This window comes from Nyctereutes procyonoides, unplaced genomic scaffold (genome assembly GCF_905146905.1).
Source record: "Nyctereutes procyonoides isolate TBG_1078 unplaced genomic scaffold, NYPRO_anot_genome, whole genome shotgun sequence".
Lineage (NCBI taxonomy): Eukaryota > Metazoa > Chordata > Mammalia > Carnivora > Canidae > Nyctereutes > Nyctereutes procyonoides.
The window spans coordinates 6,462,974-6,481,953 of NW_026575029.1; the positions used below are offsets into that span (position 1 = coordinate 6,462,974).

Consider the following 18,980-nt stretch of genomic DNA (forward strand, 5'->3'; position numbering starts at 1 on the left):
TTATTCAGTTTAGTCTGAATAATCATTTCACAGAGTCACATTTTCCAAAATGCAATATGTAGGTAACAACTACCACTCTGGCTTTTTTTTTTTAATATTTTATTTATTTATTTGAGAGAGTGAGAGAGGCACAAGCAGGGAGATGAACAGAGGGAGAGGAAGAAGCAAACTCCTCGCTGAGCAGGGAACCCGATGTGGGGCTCAATTCCAGGACCATGAGGTCATGACCTGAGCTGAAGGCAGATGCTAAACCGACTGAGCCACCCAGGTGCCCTTCACTCTGGCTTTTAATAGCAAATTTCATTTTTTTTAAAGACCTTATTTATTTATTCATGAGAGACACAGAGCAAGAGGCAGAGACACAAGCAGAGGGAGAAACAGGCTCTCTATGGGGAGCCCGATGCAGGACTCAATCCCAGGACCTGGGATCACACCTGGGCCAAAAGCAGACACTCAACCGCTGAGCCACCAGGCATCCCTAATAGCATATTTCTATTTCTCTTGGACATATTACTTGTGATATGGTTATTTGGCCCCCTTTGTGGTTTATTTAAAATTGATGTTTGATAAGGCCTTGATATTATTCATTAATAATCAAATCTAGTTATATAATTTTACATTTATAAATATGCATTTTGTTTTTTAGCAAAGGAAGGGATAGGGAAAAGAAAGAAGTTACCCACGTATCTGGAGGACCACTGAGAACAATCCTGTTAGACACACTCCAAATTCAGTAACTCCCTATTTTCCATAGGACTCTGGATGTGGGAGTTTGGGTTTTTTTCTTCTACAGTTTTATAGGACTATTTTGAAATAAAATACCAATTTTGAATAAGAATGTACTTTACCCCAAATCTTGTGATGACATGGAATTTCAATTCTATCAGATATCATCAACTACATTGATTTACTGTTTGCTATGATTTCAATGAATACAGATAGAATCTTACCTTTTTAAATTATAGCTTTTCTATAACAAACACTGAAATTATTATGTGCACAAATTTGTAAGATGAAAAGTACCTCAAAAGATAAAAGGTTGGGGGGATTAAAAGTTACAGACTATTAATATCCCCTAATCTCCTCTCCTTTCTCTTTCTATTTCCTGGATGGCTCCTTCCTTTTCCTTATAAAGATGCTGAAATGTCCTCCAATAAAAAAAAAAATACCCCTCCCTGCCCCTATAGGTCTTAGGAGTTATCAGCCTACCTCCCTCCTGTCTTAGTTGAGCTTTGGAAGGAATAATCTACACTTGCTGGTGCCATGTTTTTGAGTTTTTTGTTCATCTCTCCACCCACAGCATTGACCACCATGCCCCTCAGACAGAAATGAACAACTTCCTGTGCAATCCAGGAAGTATCTTTGCATTTAACTTACTAGACTTTTGGAAGTTTAGACTCTGCTTCCTCTGACCTATCTCTCTTGTCTCCTGTGAACTGATATTGCTGATTTTCCTTTTGTTTCTAAGGAAGGGTCCCCTTTGTTTCTTCCATTGGACTTATTTTACACCCTCATATTAAATATTGGTGAACTCGGGATTTTACCTCAGTCCTCTTTTTGACTACTCATCCTATTTGCTTTTGGGGAGAGTTTTATTTAATTCCACCCGACGGCTTTAACTACAATCATACAGAGCATATAGTAAATGTTTTTCAACAAAATCTATTTAATTTTTTTTATCTCTATATAATTGCTTAATAGATTATTGAACTTTGATGTTCCCCAAACACCTTAAATACAACCTGTTCTTGGCGGATTTACTAACTCTACCACAAACCTCCAACTTGAACTACGTCATCACCTAGATTATAACATTCTTCCATGTTTAGAGGTTCTTTTAAAATGTCTTTCTCTTATGGGAATCCCTGGGTGGCTCAGTGGTTCAGCACATGCCTTTGGCCTGAGGTGTGGTCCTGGAATCTCGGGATCGAGTCCCACGTCAGGCTCCAGGCATGGAGCCTGCTTCTCCCTCTGCCTATGTCTCTGCAACCCGCACCTCCCCCGCCCCCCGTGTGTCTATCATGAATAAATAAATACAATCTTTAAAAAAAATGTCTTTCTCTTCCCTAACCCCAATGCAATGAATAAATCACTAACTCTTGTTTCTTTCTATCTGAATCCATCTTCTTCTCCCCAGCTCTCGGCTTAAACTTATATTTTCTCACACGTTAACCATAGTACTATCTGGTTGGCTGATTTGCTTTCGAGTTTGACCTACAAGTCCACGGTGTCTTTGCTCAGCAAACACCATAGCTCCAGGTTCAGACACTGGGTGAGGTGAGCACAGAGATACAATGGTGAACAGGGCCATGCCCCTAGAGAGCCTACCGTGGGAAAGACAGTCCACATTCCATACTGCTTTCAGAATGTTCTGTAAAATGTAAATAGGACTGCAATATTACTCTGCATGAAAATCCTTCAGAGCCTCTCCATTACCTACAGGAAAGAATACAGGTTTCTTAGCATGGCCATGTGGCCCTTTGCAATATGGTTTGCAAAGTTGCTTATACTGCCTCAAATCATCACTCCCCTACCCACATCCTGTGTTCCAGGTACCAAACAGCTCATGGTTCTCAGAAGACTTTACACTTTCTCCTTTGCTGCTTTGTCTACATCTTGAATTTCCAGAAGTCCTTTAAGTTCCAATGCTACGTCCCTCTTCCTTTATGAAACATCCTCTCCTCTGCTGCCCCCAGTCTCTGTTGGCCACAATCTGCTCTGTGCTGACAACGGACTTCGCATATTGTGCTGTAATATCATTTACCACATTAAAATCCAATTACAGACTCTACTGACCCGTTTGCCTAGCTAGCCGATGAATCTCTAGAAGTCAGGGGCTACATCGCACTCATTTTTATTTTTCCAGCATCTGGTATGATACCCAGCATGTATTCTTCATTGAATGAAGATGTAGCTGATATACTAAATAAGAAATCAATTCAAAAAGTCACATCTAAACTTTATTCGCTTTTCAGTTTCTCTGTGATGATATTTAAAGTCAAGGTACGACTCATAAGGTGTTTTCATTGCCCTTTTTTCAAGTGTGTATGCGTTTGTATGAATTTTCATCTGCACTTAAGAAAGGTTTTACATTTGGTTTATGTACAGTCTATTCACTATGGAAAATTATCCCAAATCCACTGATAAATATAAAAACTTTCAATACAGTAAACCATCATTCAAACTACTCAGTAAATAATGTATAAGGTTTTCACATTTATACTTGTATGCATGTATCTTGTTAATAAACAGAATTATTATGACTTGAGAAGAATATCCTTTAAATAGCACCAAAAAAAAAAAAAAAAAGAAAGAAACCAAACCAAAAAAACCCTGTTAGCTTCTCTCCACTTGAATACCCCCAGAATGGCAAATACACTTAGGTTCTATGGCTCTAACACTTAATTTTTCTATTTCAGTGATAATTACATCGATAAACCTGATTCAGCATTCGTTGCTGTTCAATTCATTAATTAAAACAATTTTATTGCTACCACTGTAATTTTTCAAGGATTTCAAAAACACATTCAAAAATCAAAATAGCATACATCATCAGTTTTGATATGTGCATGGTATGCTTTACTTTGATTTCAACTCTACCATTAAGAGAATGTTTAGAATATAAAGAGAGATAGCATATACTCCATACTCCATATACTTTGAACAGAAATACTTAGAATACAACTTGAATTTTTTAGAAATGGTAATATTCATGTGAAGAGTAGCAACCTACCAAGAAGTTCCAAAAATCCTCTTAGGATGGGAAATACAAATGTATAGAAATACTTAAGTGATCACAACAAAGGCAGTGGACTTCGTAGTCTTAATTCTAGTTTCATCATGCTAAATTTTTTTAAAAAGCTAATTTAAATCATAGCTTACTGTGCTTGAGTGGCTTGTAACATATCCATGAAATAAATATTTCATTCTTAAATGACACATGAAAGCTTCGTTAAGAGAATGGCAAGTTGCTATTAAGCCATAAATGTTTACAGAACAAGGCAACGTAATTATTTTTATATATTTGAAACTATTTGACGGTATTCTGCAAAGCAGCACTCTAATTCTGAGCTCAATTTAGTAAGCAAAAAAGACATATTGCTTTTGCTGGTTTTCACATCCCAGAGCACCTGAGACATAAAATATAATTTACAATGGTAGAGCATGCCGGAAGTGACCGTTACATGCCAGAAGAGAGTTCATAATGGAATTTATATACATGTTATAGTTTAGTATGTGCAATAGAATCTCATAAAATTAGAGAAAACACTGACATATCATTAATTTCTTACAGCAACAGAATTCCATCTTCATTCTTACAATCAATTTCCAAAGGAGGCTGGAAGGCTCATGGATGAAGTTGAAGTAACAGAATGGAGAGAGGTGAACTACTACACCTCCCTTCACATTATCTTCAGAAAACTCAAATATGCCCTTTGTGAAAAGAGTCAGAAGAGAAATGACATCCGTGTCGTTGTAGAGAGCATCCCAACTACGTGACATATGGGATACTCCAACGCCACCAAAGAGTTTCTCCCAGACTACTCTAGAATTTAATTGCTAATAGAAGAGCTCCAAGTTCTTCCATTTCCCCTGTCACCTATAAGCAGTCTCTCAGAGACAGAAGAAGGTGCCCTGCTCGTTCTTTGAGAACAGATTCTACTTGGCCAGGTAATTTGGATTGCAAAATAGCTACAAGCTTTCTGTTGAGAGATGGGTTTTATTTTTTTAGTTTTTTAGTTTTTTTTTTATTTTTTATTTTTTTGAGAGATGGGTTTTAAATATTATCACTGCAATAGTTCGTCAGATTGGTTTAAGAAGCATGCCTTTGTCCTTTTAAAGTCTCATGACTCAACTTTTTGACTTCAGCTAGCTATATAGAAAGTAGACTTTTAAAACAGTATTTCAAAGGACAAGTAAATTGGTTCCTTGAAATGCTTTAGCCGTACAAAGCAAGTATGTATTATACCTCAAAATATTGCCCTTTACTGTTATACCCTCTTTGTCAGCCAAATTAGCCCTTAATAGTTTAGTATCATGCACAATTAGTGTGGCATTAGTGAGGTCCTACACAGGTATATTGCTAAGACCCCAGGTGAGAAATAAAGTCTTCCAGGAATGATTTATTTTATCGTGTGAACTGATGAGCATCAGTTAAATTGCCTTTTAATTGACTGGCTGTCTAAGTAACATGCCTTTGAGGGAAACACTACTTTTGAAATTTCCTTTGGCCAGGAGGGGAAGGAGCATTCTAAAGTCTTTGAAGTCTACAGCCATCAGACTAATTATCAGCACCATTCAATGTACATTCATTTAATTACAGTAAATTAAAAAGGATGTGGGGTTTGGGAGAAAAATAAAAGAGTCAATAAATGGTGACAGAAATTCCAGACTATGCAAATCATCAGTGCCTTTTCTGGAGATCACTAGCTCTCTCTCATCTTGCCACATGTACAAAACTAACAGCAGACAGAGGGAGAGTAAAAAGGGGTGGTGGGGTGGGGAGGAGGGGAGATCTGCCGTGGGCCAAAACTATGTAGGTACTTGATACTGTTTGACTTAATCTTCATCGTCACTTACAAAGGAGATATAATTTTCTGCTCTTTACAGATGATAAGAGCACACACTTATTTGGAACTCACTAGGTGCCAGGCACTGTTCTAAGCACATCATAGATCCGAACCCATTTAATCCTCACAACGACCCTATGAGGGCTGTATAGTATTTATTTTTTCTCTATGTTACCCTTGTGCAAATTGCAGCACAGGAAGGTTAAGTAACTTGCCCAACGTCACACAGCTTGGAGATGGTGGGGCCCAATCAAAGCCAGGTGACCTGCCCCCTACACCATGTTCTCAACCACTCCTCCCAGTGGGGACTATTGGGGTCTGGAATCCCAGTGAGGCAGAAGAGGAGGGCTAGCTCCTCCTGGTCTGTCTCACTTCAAAGGTCACGGCTTAAAAAAAAAATAAAATTAAAATTAAAAAATTAAAAAATTAAAAAAAAAAGGTCATGGCTTGGGAACAGGCCTAAGAGATTGTGGAGACAGGGACAGGGACAAGATGGGGACCTTCTGCAGAGGAGCATCCCACCTCTGGGATGCTGCCCACCTGTCCAAGAGTAGCAGGAAGAGGGAAAAGTTGGGAACTCGAGCTCTGGGTGATTGGGTGATTCGAGAGCAAACAGCTTCAGCAGGTGAATGAAAGACCTACACCCCATCAGTGTGATTCTACAGCAGGCACCTGTCATGATGCCACAGCGCTGCATGACAAAGGATGGTCTGCGTTATGGCTTCTTCTGGAAAAAGATGCATAAACATTGTTAAGGCTTCAAGGTTGATGTCTCGAAAAGAAAAGTCCTTTGTTTCTGACATTTAAATAGACACTTGGAACCGAGATCAGATTACTTGCAAAGCTGCAGAGCGGAAATTCAGCCAGGGGTCTTTTACCCCATACGTCAGAGACAGGAAAGACCCTTAAAACAATCCAGAGCACACTGGTAATTCTACCTTTGATTAGGGCCGCTCATCAGTTCATCTGGCAACCTCACAACAGTTTACCAGAACTGCGGCTCACTAGGTGGCCACAAACCCCTCCAGCATCTGCCCTGGAGCCTGGCAGCTGACTAGCCTGATGAAGGCGACCGCAGCAAGCCTTGTGTCAAGAAGGGACTCCTCCCAGATTCCAGATCCCTAATTCGGACCACAACCAACATTTGGGATCCCATACGAAACTCAATATACTGGCAATTTCTTTCTTTCTTTTTTTTTTTTTTTTTGCCTCAAAATGCTTTGTAACTTCAAATCCCCATGGTTGGTGAAGAGTTAGTTTTGCAAAAGGATAAATTTTATCACTTGTTTTGCATCTCTGCTAACACGCAGACGTGTGACATGGTCCGAATGTTCTTTTACTCTTGCGGGATGCTAGGGCCATCAAAATTTCATTAGCCTCACAGCAGTGCTAGCGCCTTCTAAACTTGAACTGTTGGCCTCTTTATCAATAAATAAATGAAACCTAATCCCTTTTAGTGACTAAACTCTTCTTTGAAGTTATAACTAGAACATCAGGCACTCGGCTTGCATAATTTTACAAATGTTGAATAAGTTTTTTTTTTTTTTTTCCTGGGGAAAACAGCCTTATCCACAGTTATTTCAAATGATGAAAACAGTCAACGAGAACTCCCATTCTAAACCGGATGAAAACAAGTCAGTGTCTGGTTCCTAAATTAGTTTCATTTTGGTGAGTTATTTCACACATGTCCTTCTTGTTTCGACCTAGAGGGTTATAATAGAACTTCCAAAGACTCATCTGAACCTAGTACAACAATGAATGATATTGGACAGTTAAAATAATGAAAGGCAAAGGAAAATATCACTGGAAAATCAATGGTCTTCCAAACTTAGAGCAATGAAAAATAACTGAGGATAGGATTGAATTATTTCAGTAATTTTAGATGAGAAATATTTGACTAGAAGTAGTAATGGTAAAAATATGTAATAATTTTGAGGCTATTGCTTAGAAATATGTTAGAAGACCATATGTAGGATTATAAGTTTTAGTTTTTCCTATAACTTAGCTTAAGAAAAACCATAGTTTTTTTTATCAGAAAAAAAATCCTCAATATTCTTATCTCATTCCACAATTCAAAAGGTCTGCTAAATATCTCAGAAAATTATCCTTTCCCACCTCTTAATGCAATTATTTACTTTCAGTGGACTCTTGCTCTTTCTGACTAATCACTGAAAATTCAGGACAAATAAACTAATCTGAATTTGTTCCTATGGAGGTAGATATTATAACTATGCGGTAGCCAGTGCTCATTAAGAAGCCATATTTATTTTATTTCGTCTCTTGCTTTCTTCCCTTAGCTGACCTCATTGGGAGTTCTTGGACCATCAAAAAAAAAAAAAAATTTTTTTTTTTTTTTTAAAAACAACCACAGCCAAACCTTGGGGAAAAGAGTAAACACAAGTTTAAGTCATCACTTGCCCAGCTCAACAAACATTGTTTTTGACACTTTATACTCTTAACTTGGCTGACCTGTTTACTCTCAACAAATGCTACCAAATGTTCTGAATTTCAAGGCAAGGCCCTTGACACCCTCTTCCTATCTCTGTTCATTCTGCTTTATAACCACCATCTGGAGAAAAGAAAGAGTATGCCTTTTCTTGCCTTGACATCACTCCATGACCAAGGTCTATGAGGTCCTGGGGGAGGCAAGGTCCTTCTTCAGGTAACAAGAATCTATGCAAATGGTGAGGGCCAGTGGTGGGAGACATTCAGTTTTCCTTTCCTCCTCCCTACCAGTTGGATATTTTATGCTGTTGACTATAAGTTAACAATTCGGTAAGTTTTAGATTTTCCTAAAAGAAAAAATAAATGGTGTGTGTTTGGGCATTCACTGTGAGATAGCTTTAGCAGATACACAATTTAAAAAATCATTAAATTAATTTATGTTTTACCACTACAGATGCAATCACAGGACACATTTGTTATTACAGAGGAGAAAGAGATGCTATAGAGGGTGTGGGTAGAAAGAACATGCTGACCTGATTGAGAAAATATTTAATGGATACGAGTGTGGATCTGATGCAGATAATCAGAACTGGATGCATTATCTTGCTGCGTTCTACTCTTTTCTATAACTACCATAAATTTTATCATGTATTTTAGGGAAATGAAATACCGAGTGCTACATTTGAATATAACATTCATACCTGAAGATTTGGATAGACAGAAAACAAAGTTGATACCAAATTTTATGCATTTAAGGCTAGAACCTTCTGAATTCACAATGAAAACTGATATAAATACAGGTTTTATTGAGGTGGATGGATTAGCTCAGGGAAATGCTGGCAGTCTGATTCGAGGACTCATTTTGTCAGAAAGAATTTGTTTCCTGTTTGGGGTTGGAATAAACCCAGTCTCCACCCAGAACTGACACTACCAAAATGAATACATCGAGTGCATATTAGCCATTGATCTTGATTGTTTTAATGCACTAACATTCTACATAAGGAAAGACACTGTTTTGGTTGGTTTAAATCAGACTTTTTTTTTTTTTTTCAGGAGTAGGAAGGAAATGGGTAATAATAGCAGGAAGCGATAGAGGTACCACTTCATACTGTGACTTAGCTAAAATTGAAAGCTGAATAGATCTGCTTTCGTATTGCAAAGCAAAGCTGACAAAGTTGGTCAATAAATAATACAAATGAAATACTGTTGGTAAAACAACCATCTTTCTTTTCAAATGTCATGCAATTCTTCTATTTTAATTTTCTCCTTGCTTCTTGATGCATCACATACACATAGCATCAATAACTAGATTGAAGTAGCAAGTGCAATGTTACTATTAAATGTGAAGGAGAAATGTCCCTTTGTTGTCTGGTATGTTGGCACTGATGCTCCAATTCTTCTTTGAAGCAATACCGACTAAAAATTAAGTTTCCTTTTAAATCTATTATTGCATATAAATGAACTATTTTTATGGTCCTGCATTAGCTATAAGAAAAGAGTCCCAATAATTTATAAAGATCCCTTTCTTACAATATGTAATGCTGCTGTTTGGATATCCTAAAATCCAATTTTTTGTGTGTAGACTTAATTGCATAATAATGCAGTCCCCAAAGCACATCGAAAACCATACTCTCCCTGTTTACCAAAATTTCATTTGCTCTCATCAACTAGTAAGTTTAAAGCACGATCAAATTTGTTCTTCAATCACTTGAGCCCTGTTCATAAACTATTCTGGGTGCTCACTCATCCATTCTAAGATTCCACAACTTCTTTGAGATATCTTCAAGAGGAATCTACAAAGACATCTTTGATTACAAGCTGGCTCTGGGGTAAACCTTATCACCACTTGCTTGGCTACTCCACAGAGGATAACAGGTGACATGGTCCAAGATAAGTCGAAGCTGATCTTTTTTTTTTTTTCCTGTACATAATTAAACTGTTTTTCAAAACTATAGCCAACACATCATAGACTGCTTGCAGAATTTAACAATCTGATGTCGAATATTGATTTTTTTTCCAGGAAAAAAATGAATTATTCAAGGACATTTCTTGAATTCCTTTGCATTCAAATGAAAACAAAGGAAGCTGGAAGAAAGTCAGAGAAGGAAGAGTGGGAAGAAAGAAGAAAGGAAGAGAAGCATGCCCCCACAGTCAACTAAAACAGAAGCACTGAAGGCCAACATTATAGAGCAAAAAATGGCACTTACCGTTCTCACTGTCCGACTTGTTTTCATGCTCCGTATCTGTCAGCGTGAGGGCTGAGTTGGACCGACTTGAAAGGCAGGAGCTGCGGCCTGATTTGACCCCCCTGCCCCAAAGTCTCATGGCGTGCTCTGGGGACATCACTGCTTCATTTTCAGTATCAGCATCGGACCCTGCACTGATAGAATAACCTCTGTGGGGGAGCCCCATTTCCGCACAAAATGCCAGTCCTCTTCGAGTTGCTGGTTCACAAACTCCTAACTGCCTTAGGGTAAAATTCTGTCCTAATTAGGGGGAAAAAGAGATAACAACTAGTGAGTATATGTTTCAGTTTTCTTGTGTTTTGTTTTCAAAGAAATCTCCCTAAAAAAAAAAAAAAGCAAAAACAGAAACAAAAACACACAAGCATTCCAGTTTCCCAGGTAGCAGCACCAGATGTTTACACGGGCACTGCATGGCATAGGGTCGAGTGGGTGCCAGAGGGGAGGGTGGGTGGGGCTCCCCCACTGACTTCCCACACACCCCGCTTAGAGCCCCTCTGTCAACCACTTGAGCCCATAAGCACCTCCAGAGAGAGGGGCAAGCCGAGGAGCACAGGCTATGACAAATCAACCCAGAGAAAGGACTCGTCATCAGGGATGAGATTTTGTTTGGCGACTTGGGAAGCAATGGAAACTGTCAGAGTTCTTTCCCATGTCTTGACTCTAGTCTTAAATGATGGGATTTTTCCCACCCAGATGTCACTTCTTTGGAAGACAAGAGAGAGTAAGTTATGCGTATGTAGGGGTTTGGTCAGTTCTTATTACATCTGCCCACCTCAAGTTAGCAACCAGTGTAAACGTGTGTGTGTGTGTGTGTGTGTGTGTGTGTGTGCATACGTTCACTATGTCTTGGAGTGTAACGTCTGGAAAATTTGCAGATCTCTGACTTTCTAGACATTCTGCTTTAATAAACACCTAGAAACATCTATATTGATCAGAGTAAACCAATTTTTGCAAATAAAGCTCACTCTGAAAATAAAGCGGGAGTAATATGTATTTAAAAATTAATGATAATCAAGTTCCCTGAAAATCAAGTTCCCTGAAAAATAAATGCCTGTGAACCCTGCAGGTCTTTACTAATAAATCGAGCATAATAAAACTCATGGCATGGCAATAACTTCAAGCAAAAATGTTTAAATTAGGTGACACTTTAAAATGACTGCTCTTATTAATGAGTTTGCCAGTCATGTGCCTACTCTTGAAATTTCACATGTTTTAGGATACTATAGATGAGAAGAGAGAGAAATCTGTTTGCTTGTAGGATGCAGACATATTGGCTCTTCCATTTCTTGTCGCTTGCTGGCATGATAGAGTCTGAGATTTAGGTACCGACCAGAATTAAAATACATGTAAAGAATAACCGTACACAAAGACTGATTTAAATGCTGCCATAATATCAACTTTTAAGAATATGAAGCATTTATATCACTCACAGTTTTCATTTTCCTACTTCTATCTCTTCAATCTACGAACATTTTAAACGTAATTGGCTGGTGTGAGAAATAACATACGTTATATTCTTAAAAAAGAGGGTGCCATAAATAATTTGTGATAAAATAATAACATGTGGGATCTTCTAGGAAATGAGTCAAACATAATGCACAATATAGTATATACTTGGTTGTCAAGATATCAGTAGCCTCCAGGTCTCAGCACATTTTAACTGGTGTGGTTAATTGCTTTATTGCTGTGGTCATATCAGAAGTTGGAATCAGCTTTATCTTGGTCAGACTTCCAAATGGGTTCTGACAATGACACTCATAAATAATGAAAATCTGTTGCAACAATTAGCTACAAATCAAACTCCTTATCAGAGAGATTTGAATAAGTATCTGAACAAAAAAAAAAGTCAGAAAAAAAAAGAAGGAAAGGAAAAAAAGAGCCCGTGGAACAGTGAAAAAGTGGGCAAGTTGGATGAATCAAGGCACAGTATTGTCCGTAGTTTTTAAATAATTAGTGTAGTTTGTACTTTACGAGAGTAAACCCCAAAAAGGTCACTGTCACGGACAGTTCATGGGACAGTCATAGAAGAACCAACTCACTGTTATTTCTACATCACATTTCAAACAGGGAGACAGAAGAACAGAGTCTAAAATGATTACATGTTACTGTTACACGTGTTGATTTTTCAAAATAAGAATAAAACATAATTTTTAAAAAAGATTTTATTTATTTATTCATGAGAGACACAGAGAGAGGCAGAGACACAGGCAGAGGGGGAAGCAGGTTCCAATGTGGGATTCGATCCCAGGACCCCAAGATCATGACCTGAGCCAAAAGCAGATGCTCAACCACGGAGCCACTCAGGTGCCCCCACAAAATAATTTTTAAAGGGTGAAAATGGATGATAAGACTGCATCTTCCCTCTGCTTAGGAGGTGCCCATTGGAGGATAGAGATGAGAGAGAGGTTAAAAGCAGTTAAAAACTCCTTTCTAATCTCTGAAATGCAACTGAAAACATTTTCCACATTATTGACTTTTCGCACTGTTAACATCTTGATGCAAAAATCTATGAGGTGGAGGAAAGCAGAAAGCTATCTTTAGTATTTGTTATCCAGGTATGTAAACACAGCTTGCTTTGCAAATAAATATCCAAGACACCATCCCTATGAACGAGATGTGGATCCTGGGCTCCTTCAACATCTGACCCTCTGAAATCAATGCCTCACAATAATTCAAAACTCTCACAGGCTCTTTCTGAAATGCAAGCTGGAAAGCAAGCAGGAGCAGAAGAACCCCTGTCGGACTGCCTTCCTGAATTAAAAGGTCTGCTTTCGTTTCCTCTAGGAAAGGATGCTAATCCTGACCCTATGTTGACCTATGCTGAAGCCACTTGTCTGTTCAAGTCACTCTACTCTTGTCTATTTTTATCATCTCTCGGGGCTCTTGTGACTTGGTTGAAGAGATGCTTTATGTAAATGTGACTAGCATACAGTAAGGCTAAGCAGGAATGGCTTAAAAAATAAACACCTGGACGCATGTTAATGAACAGTCATAGAGAAATGTATAATTTGGTGGTAAATTTCCAAATAATTTTAGAGCAGTCACACCACCCCCAAGGCTGACTTTTCCTTCTCCTTTATTTATAAATCTCTCTAGCCCAGACCTGCCTCAGAGCTTCAGGCTCCATTGTTATCAATTCCCCTCTTTGGCTAAGGATTCTTGCTTGTGGGATCCCTTGTTTTCACGCAAACACCCCTGGGGAGACCTAGTGATCAAACGGGAGTAAATTAGTTCTAGCGGGGTTATTTCCCACAATCTAGCAGTGTTAGCAAGATGGGCCATGCTTATGGAAAACATGCCGTTTTGACAAATGGAGGAAAGATGGAGAGATGGAAGGTTTCTGACTCAGGGAAGAGAGACAGCTGGCAGAGGTGTCATGGGGATGGGAGGCTCTGGCTGGGTGACGTGGCTCTGGAGGGCTGGAGGGCAATGTAGAAGAGCGCAAAGAAAAAGGCAGAGAAGATGCTTCTGGAAGCAGCTAAAAACTTGACCATCTTGCTTTGGCTTCAAAGGACATAAAAGACATAAGGATACACTTATTCTTATTTTCCAGGGTTTCTTCAGATTGTGTTCTTTGCAATGGTTCTAACAACATGACTGTAATGTCCTTCTTCACCTTTTAGAGTCTTTACATTAATTCTATTTGGCTGAAACTAGTGAAATAAGTATTTACCTCCTGCACATTGAATTTTGGTAACCTTGACCAGCAAGGCCTACACAGAGTTTCCCATTACAATTTGAAGCAGTACCAAAACAATAAATTGCAGCAAGAATAAAAGTATACCTGAGAATGAGATTTGTTGTGATTAAAAGGCAAGGTTAGCTTGGATTGGATTAGGCATTTGTGTTTTATGACACTCATAAATTCGAAAAAATATTTTTAAAAACTGAATAAATACCATGTAGGCAGGTTGTATTATTATTATTTTTTTTAAAGTTCACATTTTGAAAGAGTGACTGAAGGTCTGTGACGAGGCAGACAGGACCAGGTAAGAACCACCGTTGCAGGTGAAGTCAGCACACGGCAAAAGCTACCCCTTCAGTAAAAGCAAGGCCCTGGAGAAAGAGCTTAGCTACTTGGCCTTCTTCTCACATAGCATCTATAACCTAGTCAGAGAAGGAAGCGATTTTTCCAAGCTGCATTGCCAAGTGATGTTCAGCAGTAAGCGAGACATCTACTATCTCTGTGTGAGTTGAAAAGAAACAGGCTGTACAATTGGGTGGTCCAGTTCTGAACTCAGGGTATTCTCTTTCCCTCCAGAATCTAGATCTCTCTAATGCCTAGGTTTTGCTTTCTCTCTCTCTCTCTCCCTTGTTTTAAAAAACAACAATAAAACCCCACAAAAAATAGCTTTATTGGGACATAACTCATAAACCATATATTGGATCCATTTAAAATGTGCAATTCAATGCTTTTTAGTATCTATCTGGTGTTGTGTAAGGATCACCACAATCAATGTTAGAACACGTTTATCACCCCCTCAAAGAAGCCTTGATACCAATTATCAGCCACTTCCCATTGTTCCCCTTATCTGTTCCTCCTCACCCTAGCCCTAGGCAACCACCCATCCATTCTCTCTCACTACAGATTTGTCTATTCTGAACATTTCAAATAAAAGAAACCCTACAATATGGACTTTTGTGACGGGCTTCTTTCACTTAGCATAATGCTTTCAAGGTTCATTCCCATCGCAGTATATGTCAAGACGTCATTGTTATGGTCAAATAGTATTGCATCGTATCCTATAGCAGGGAAACACTCGGCATGTCTGACTCCATGTCGCTTCTATTTCTCTTGCTGCTGTTGTCCTAAAGGTTAAAAACTTCTGCTCAGCATGGCATGCAGCTAAGATTTACAAACATTGCTTTTTACACCAAATCTACCCCTGAGGAGATGAAGAAGTAGCCAGAGTGGTCATCGTCCCAAGTCCTCAAATTCAAAAAATGATCATAACTCAGGGGGCAGTTGAATATGAACCCAATAGAGTTAATGAGGTTAAAACTAGCAGAGAGTTTAAAACTGGCTCTTCAGAGAGCTGTTTCCCCTAATCAGTGATGGTGTCTTTCAGACCCCACTAACAAACTCACTGGCTGTCTCTGCAGAAGCCTGGACTCAAAGTCAACTCATATGGTTCCAGCCTAGAAATGAGCAAGGCCATACATTCCTCACCCAGGGATAACGGGCCCAAGACCCCATCCGGCACATCCCGGCTCTCAGAGCATGCCCATTGACCCTTCTCCCTGTCCTAAGATAACCTCTGGAGATGAGGGGCTGATTCCGCCTCATTCTGAGGTTAAGTCTCCGTCCCCAAAATGAACAAGGGACATATATGACATTTATGTTTGCTCAATGTGCACACTCCGTCTTTCTTCACAGATAATCTTTAGTTCCCCTGCTGTCCTTTTTCATCAGTATATATTATGTAATCTCAACTCCAATGATTATAAAAAACTTCTTATGTCCCCCTTTGAGGAAGCAGATTTCGGCTTGCCCTCCCGTCTCATCTGATGCCTCCTGAATAGACCGGTTCCTTGCTGCATATCCAACGTCTCAGTGATTGGCTTTGCTGCGCACCTGGCAGGTGGACTTGAGTTCAGTGATGTATCCATACATCAGTTAATGACATTTGAGGTGTTTCTACTTTTTGGTTATTATGAAATGCTGCTATGAACATTCACGTACAAATTTCTGTCGATAAACGTCTTTGTTTTTCTTGCATCTAGACCTGTGAGAGGATTGCCAGGTCATATGGCAGCTCTACGTGTAACCTTTGGATGACCTGCCAGAGTGTTTTCCACAACGGCTGCACCATTTTACATTCCCACCAGCAGCGTGTGAGGGTTCCCATCGCTGCACAGCCTCACCAGACTTGTTATCTGTAGATTCTCATACCACACTGCAGGCCAGTTCCTCGTGCTGCAAGTTTGCAACGGGGAATTGGAATGTAGGTCAGCGGTATTGAAATTTGGGAGGACAAACTAAGAATTGTTGTTCCTTTAAAACAAAGTCGATTCTGCGGGCCTGCTATGTGAATTCATTATAATTTTATGCCATTATTTTTTTTCTTTGCTTTCTGTTATGCTGATTTATTCTTTGAAAAGGTTTTTCTGTTGAAATGAAAACTGCTCTTTAGCTCAGAAAGTCTATCTTTGAGACGACAATCACCTGATCTTAAACATGCATGTACAAATGATGATTACTGTGGCACTGTTGCAAAAATTAAAATAACTGGAATGCTTACCAGAAAGGGAATAGCTGAATACATTATGTAGCCCCTGCGATGGAACATTATGTGGCTAGCATAAACAGTGAGTTTGGACCTGTATCTTTGGATCTGGAGGGAAGCCATTATATATATTTTAAGCAAAAAAACCCCACAAGTTGCAGAATGGTGTGTACAGTCTGATCCCATTTTTGGAAACTAAGAGAGAGAACCAACAGATTATGTGAGTGCTTATGGTTCTAAGTGTGAATAAAGGTGAGGAGAAGACGAGAAAACTGTCGTGATGATCATTTAGAAGGAACTGTAAGTGAAGGAAATTAGTGACTTTCATCTTATACTTTTGAATTTTTGCTTTGCATGATAATTTTCTTAATTTAAAAAAACATAATAGAAGCTGGGCTTTAAAAATCCTTCCTCGGAATCCTTGGGTGGCTCAGCGGTTTGGTGTCTGCCTTCGGCCCAGGGCATGATCCTGGAGACCCGGGATCGAGTCCCACGTCGGGCTCCCTGCATGGAGCCTGCTTTTCCCTCTGCCTGTGTCTCTGCCTCTCTCTGTCTCTCATGAATGAATAAATAAAATCTTAAAAAAAAAATCCTTCCTCGTTGATTGCAAAGGAGTGAAGTTACGTAAGACATGTTGGAGCAATATTTGTCTCTGGCTTCATTTCTGCCCTTTCTTTCAACATACAAGGAGAATCCTCCATTTCTCCTATAATAACAACACCCAAGACTGAGTTTGGGAAGTGGAGAGAAGAATCAATATACACTTAATACACAGAAATAAAATAACCTGTTCATTGTCTTTAAATGTTTTCCTTGGTTGCTGTGAGTTTGGATGGGTTCTCCCTTCCCAGACACAGAGTGACATTCCTCCCAGGGTTGAGTAAAACCCCAAACTACAAATTGGGCAAATATTTCTTACTCGATGCTTGTGGAATTAATGCCCTACCCTCTTATCTGGAGTTCCCACTTTTGCTGAGTTTGCAAAATGATAAGAAGATCGCACAACAATAGAAATGTATGTAACTTTTCCCCCTTTGAGACCTACTGCATATTTTATGGGACAATCCAAATGCTTTCAACTTCTTAAGCTAAATTTGTCACCGTTTGAACAGAATACCCATCCTCGAACATGCAGGAGAAATGCCAGCGATGGTATAAATCTTCACTTATAAGTACCTACATACAACTACATTTTAAGAATTAACTTGAAATCCCACTAAATATCCTAACTGCCCCATCGCACGTTACGCTGTATGTAAAATGCAAATACCTTTAACTGCTTGCTCACCTTATCTGTCAATAGGATATTAAGATCATAACCACAGACTGATAATCTCAAGTTCTCAGAAGATAGAGAACATGACATGACCACTGGATGCTATAATCATAATCTGGTTTATTATTCAAAACAGGAGTCTAATGGAGGCCATTGCAGGTTGTCCCGACCCCATTCGTCCTGGACTCCGCTGAGAAGGGCACCTGTCTGTCCCAGTGAACAGGAACCAGAGGCAACACGGTGAACCTAGTGAGAAGTGTGGGAAGGGAACACCCCAAGTAGGTGTGCAGGCGGAGAAAGCTAGGTTAGAATGAATGACCCAGAGAACACACATTTTCTTCAGGAGAAGATCTGTGATGCTCCAGGGAAGAATCGAAGGCTTGGTGGCTCAAATCAGAAATGTCTGCTGACTTCCAAGGAAAGAGCATCTTGGTAAGCATGAATCAGGAAGGATTTACATACCCAACCACAAAACGGTGCCACTTTGCCATCAGCAACCATTGGTAATTAGAGGAGTAACTTGACAACAGGTTTTTCTCAAGGGCGTTCTGAAATGAACTTGCTTCTTATTTGCACGCAGTGATTATTTCTGTAGAACAATCCAAGGCCCAGCGATGATAACATGGCTACAACATATCTGCTGGTGTCTGAGTCAAACTGCGGTGGGTATTGGTATAAATATGCATACACGGCCGAGCATGAAGCAGCAGGTGTTTAATAATTGTGACTGAAGCCGCACCGTGGTGATTCACAACGTGGAACCCAAACTGGCAATGGGGTGAGGACCGGATACAAATTTAACAGGAAGCTGGGGGGTAAGACATCAGACCAATAAAGGCCGAGGCAGGGGGAAAGGATTACCCCCACTGTGTCCGGAGGAGGCCTATAAGCTACATCTATCTACTCACACCTTCTGGTAGGTAATCTACAAAGCAGGTTGGCCGCCAAGCCTGAAAGAAGCCCTCTGCCTCCCTAACTGGCCGAAATTAGTTAACAATCAGTTAGGCAGGGGAGCTAAGAGAGGGAGCTCAGAGGAAAACATGAACGTGAAGTGATGATAAACTGGAGCTATTTAACTTGTGTCTTTAAGTACAGAAAATGTAAGGTTGAGTAAACATGACCATCTAAATCCTTTAATCCCGCCGCTGACATTTATAGTGACTGAGAAGGATTAATCATTTTGATCTCTAAATGAATCATTTTAAGTAGTTAATAT

The 18,980-nt window shown here is 39.4% G+C and overlaps 1 protein-coding gene across 1 annotated transcript in view; it reads right to left on the reverse strand.

Moving 5' to 3' along the window:
• Positions 1-2,635: 2,635 nt before the first annotated feature.
• Positions 2,636-18,980, reverse strand: part of LOC129503545 (teneurin-3-like) — a 184,991-nt gene continuing 168,646 nt past the window's right edge. The window contains exons 3-4 of the mRNA XM_055315683.1: positions 10,223-10,501; positions 2,636-2,748 (exon numbers count right to left, since the gene is read on the reverse strand). Of these exons, the coding sequence (XP_055171658.1) occupies positions 2,636-2,748; positions 10,223-10,501 (392 nt within the window). The remainder of the gene's footprint in view (positions 2,749-10,222; positions 10,502-18,980) is intronic.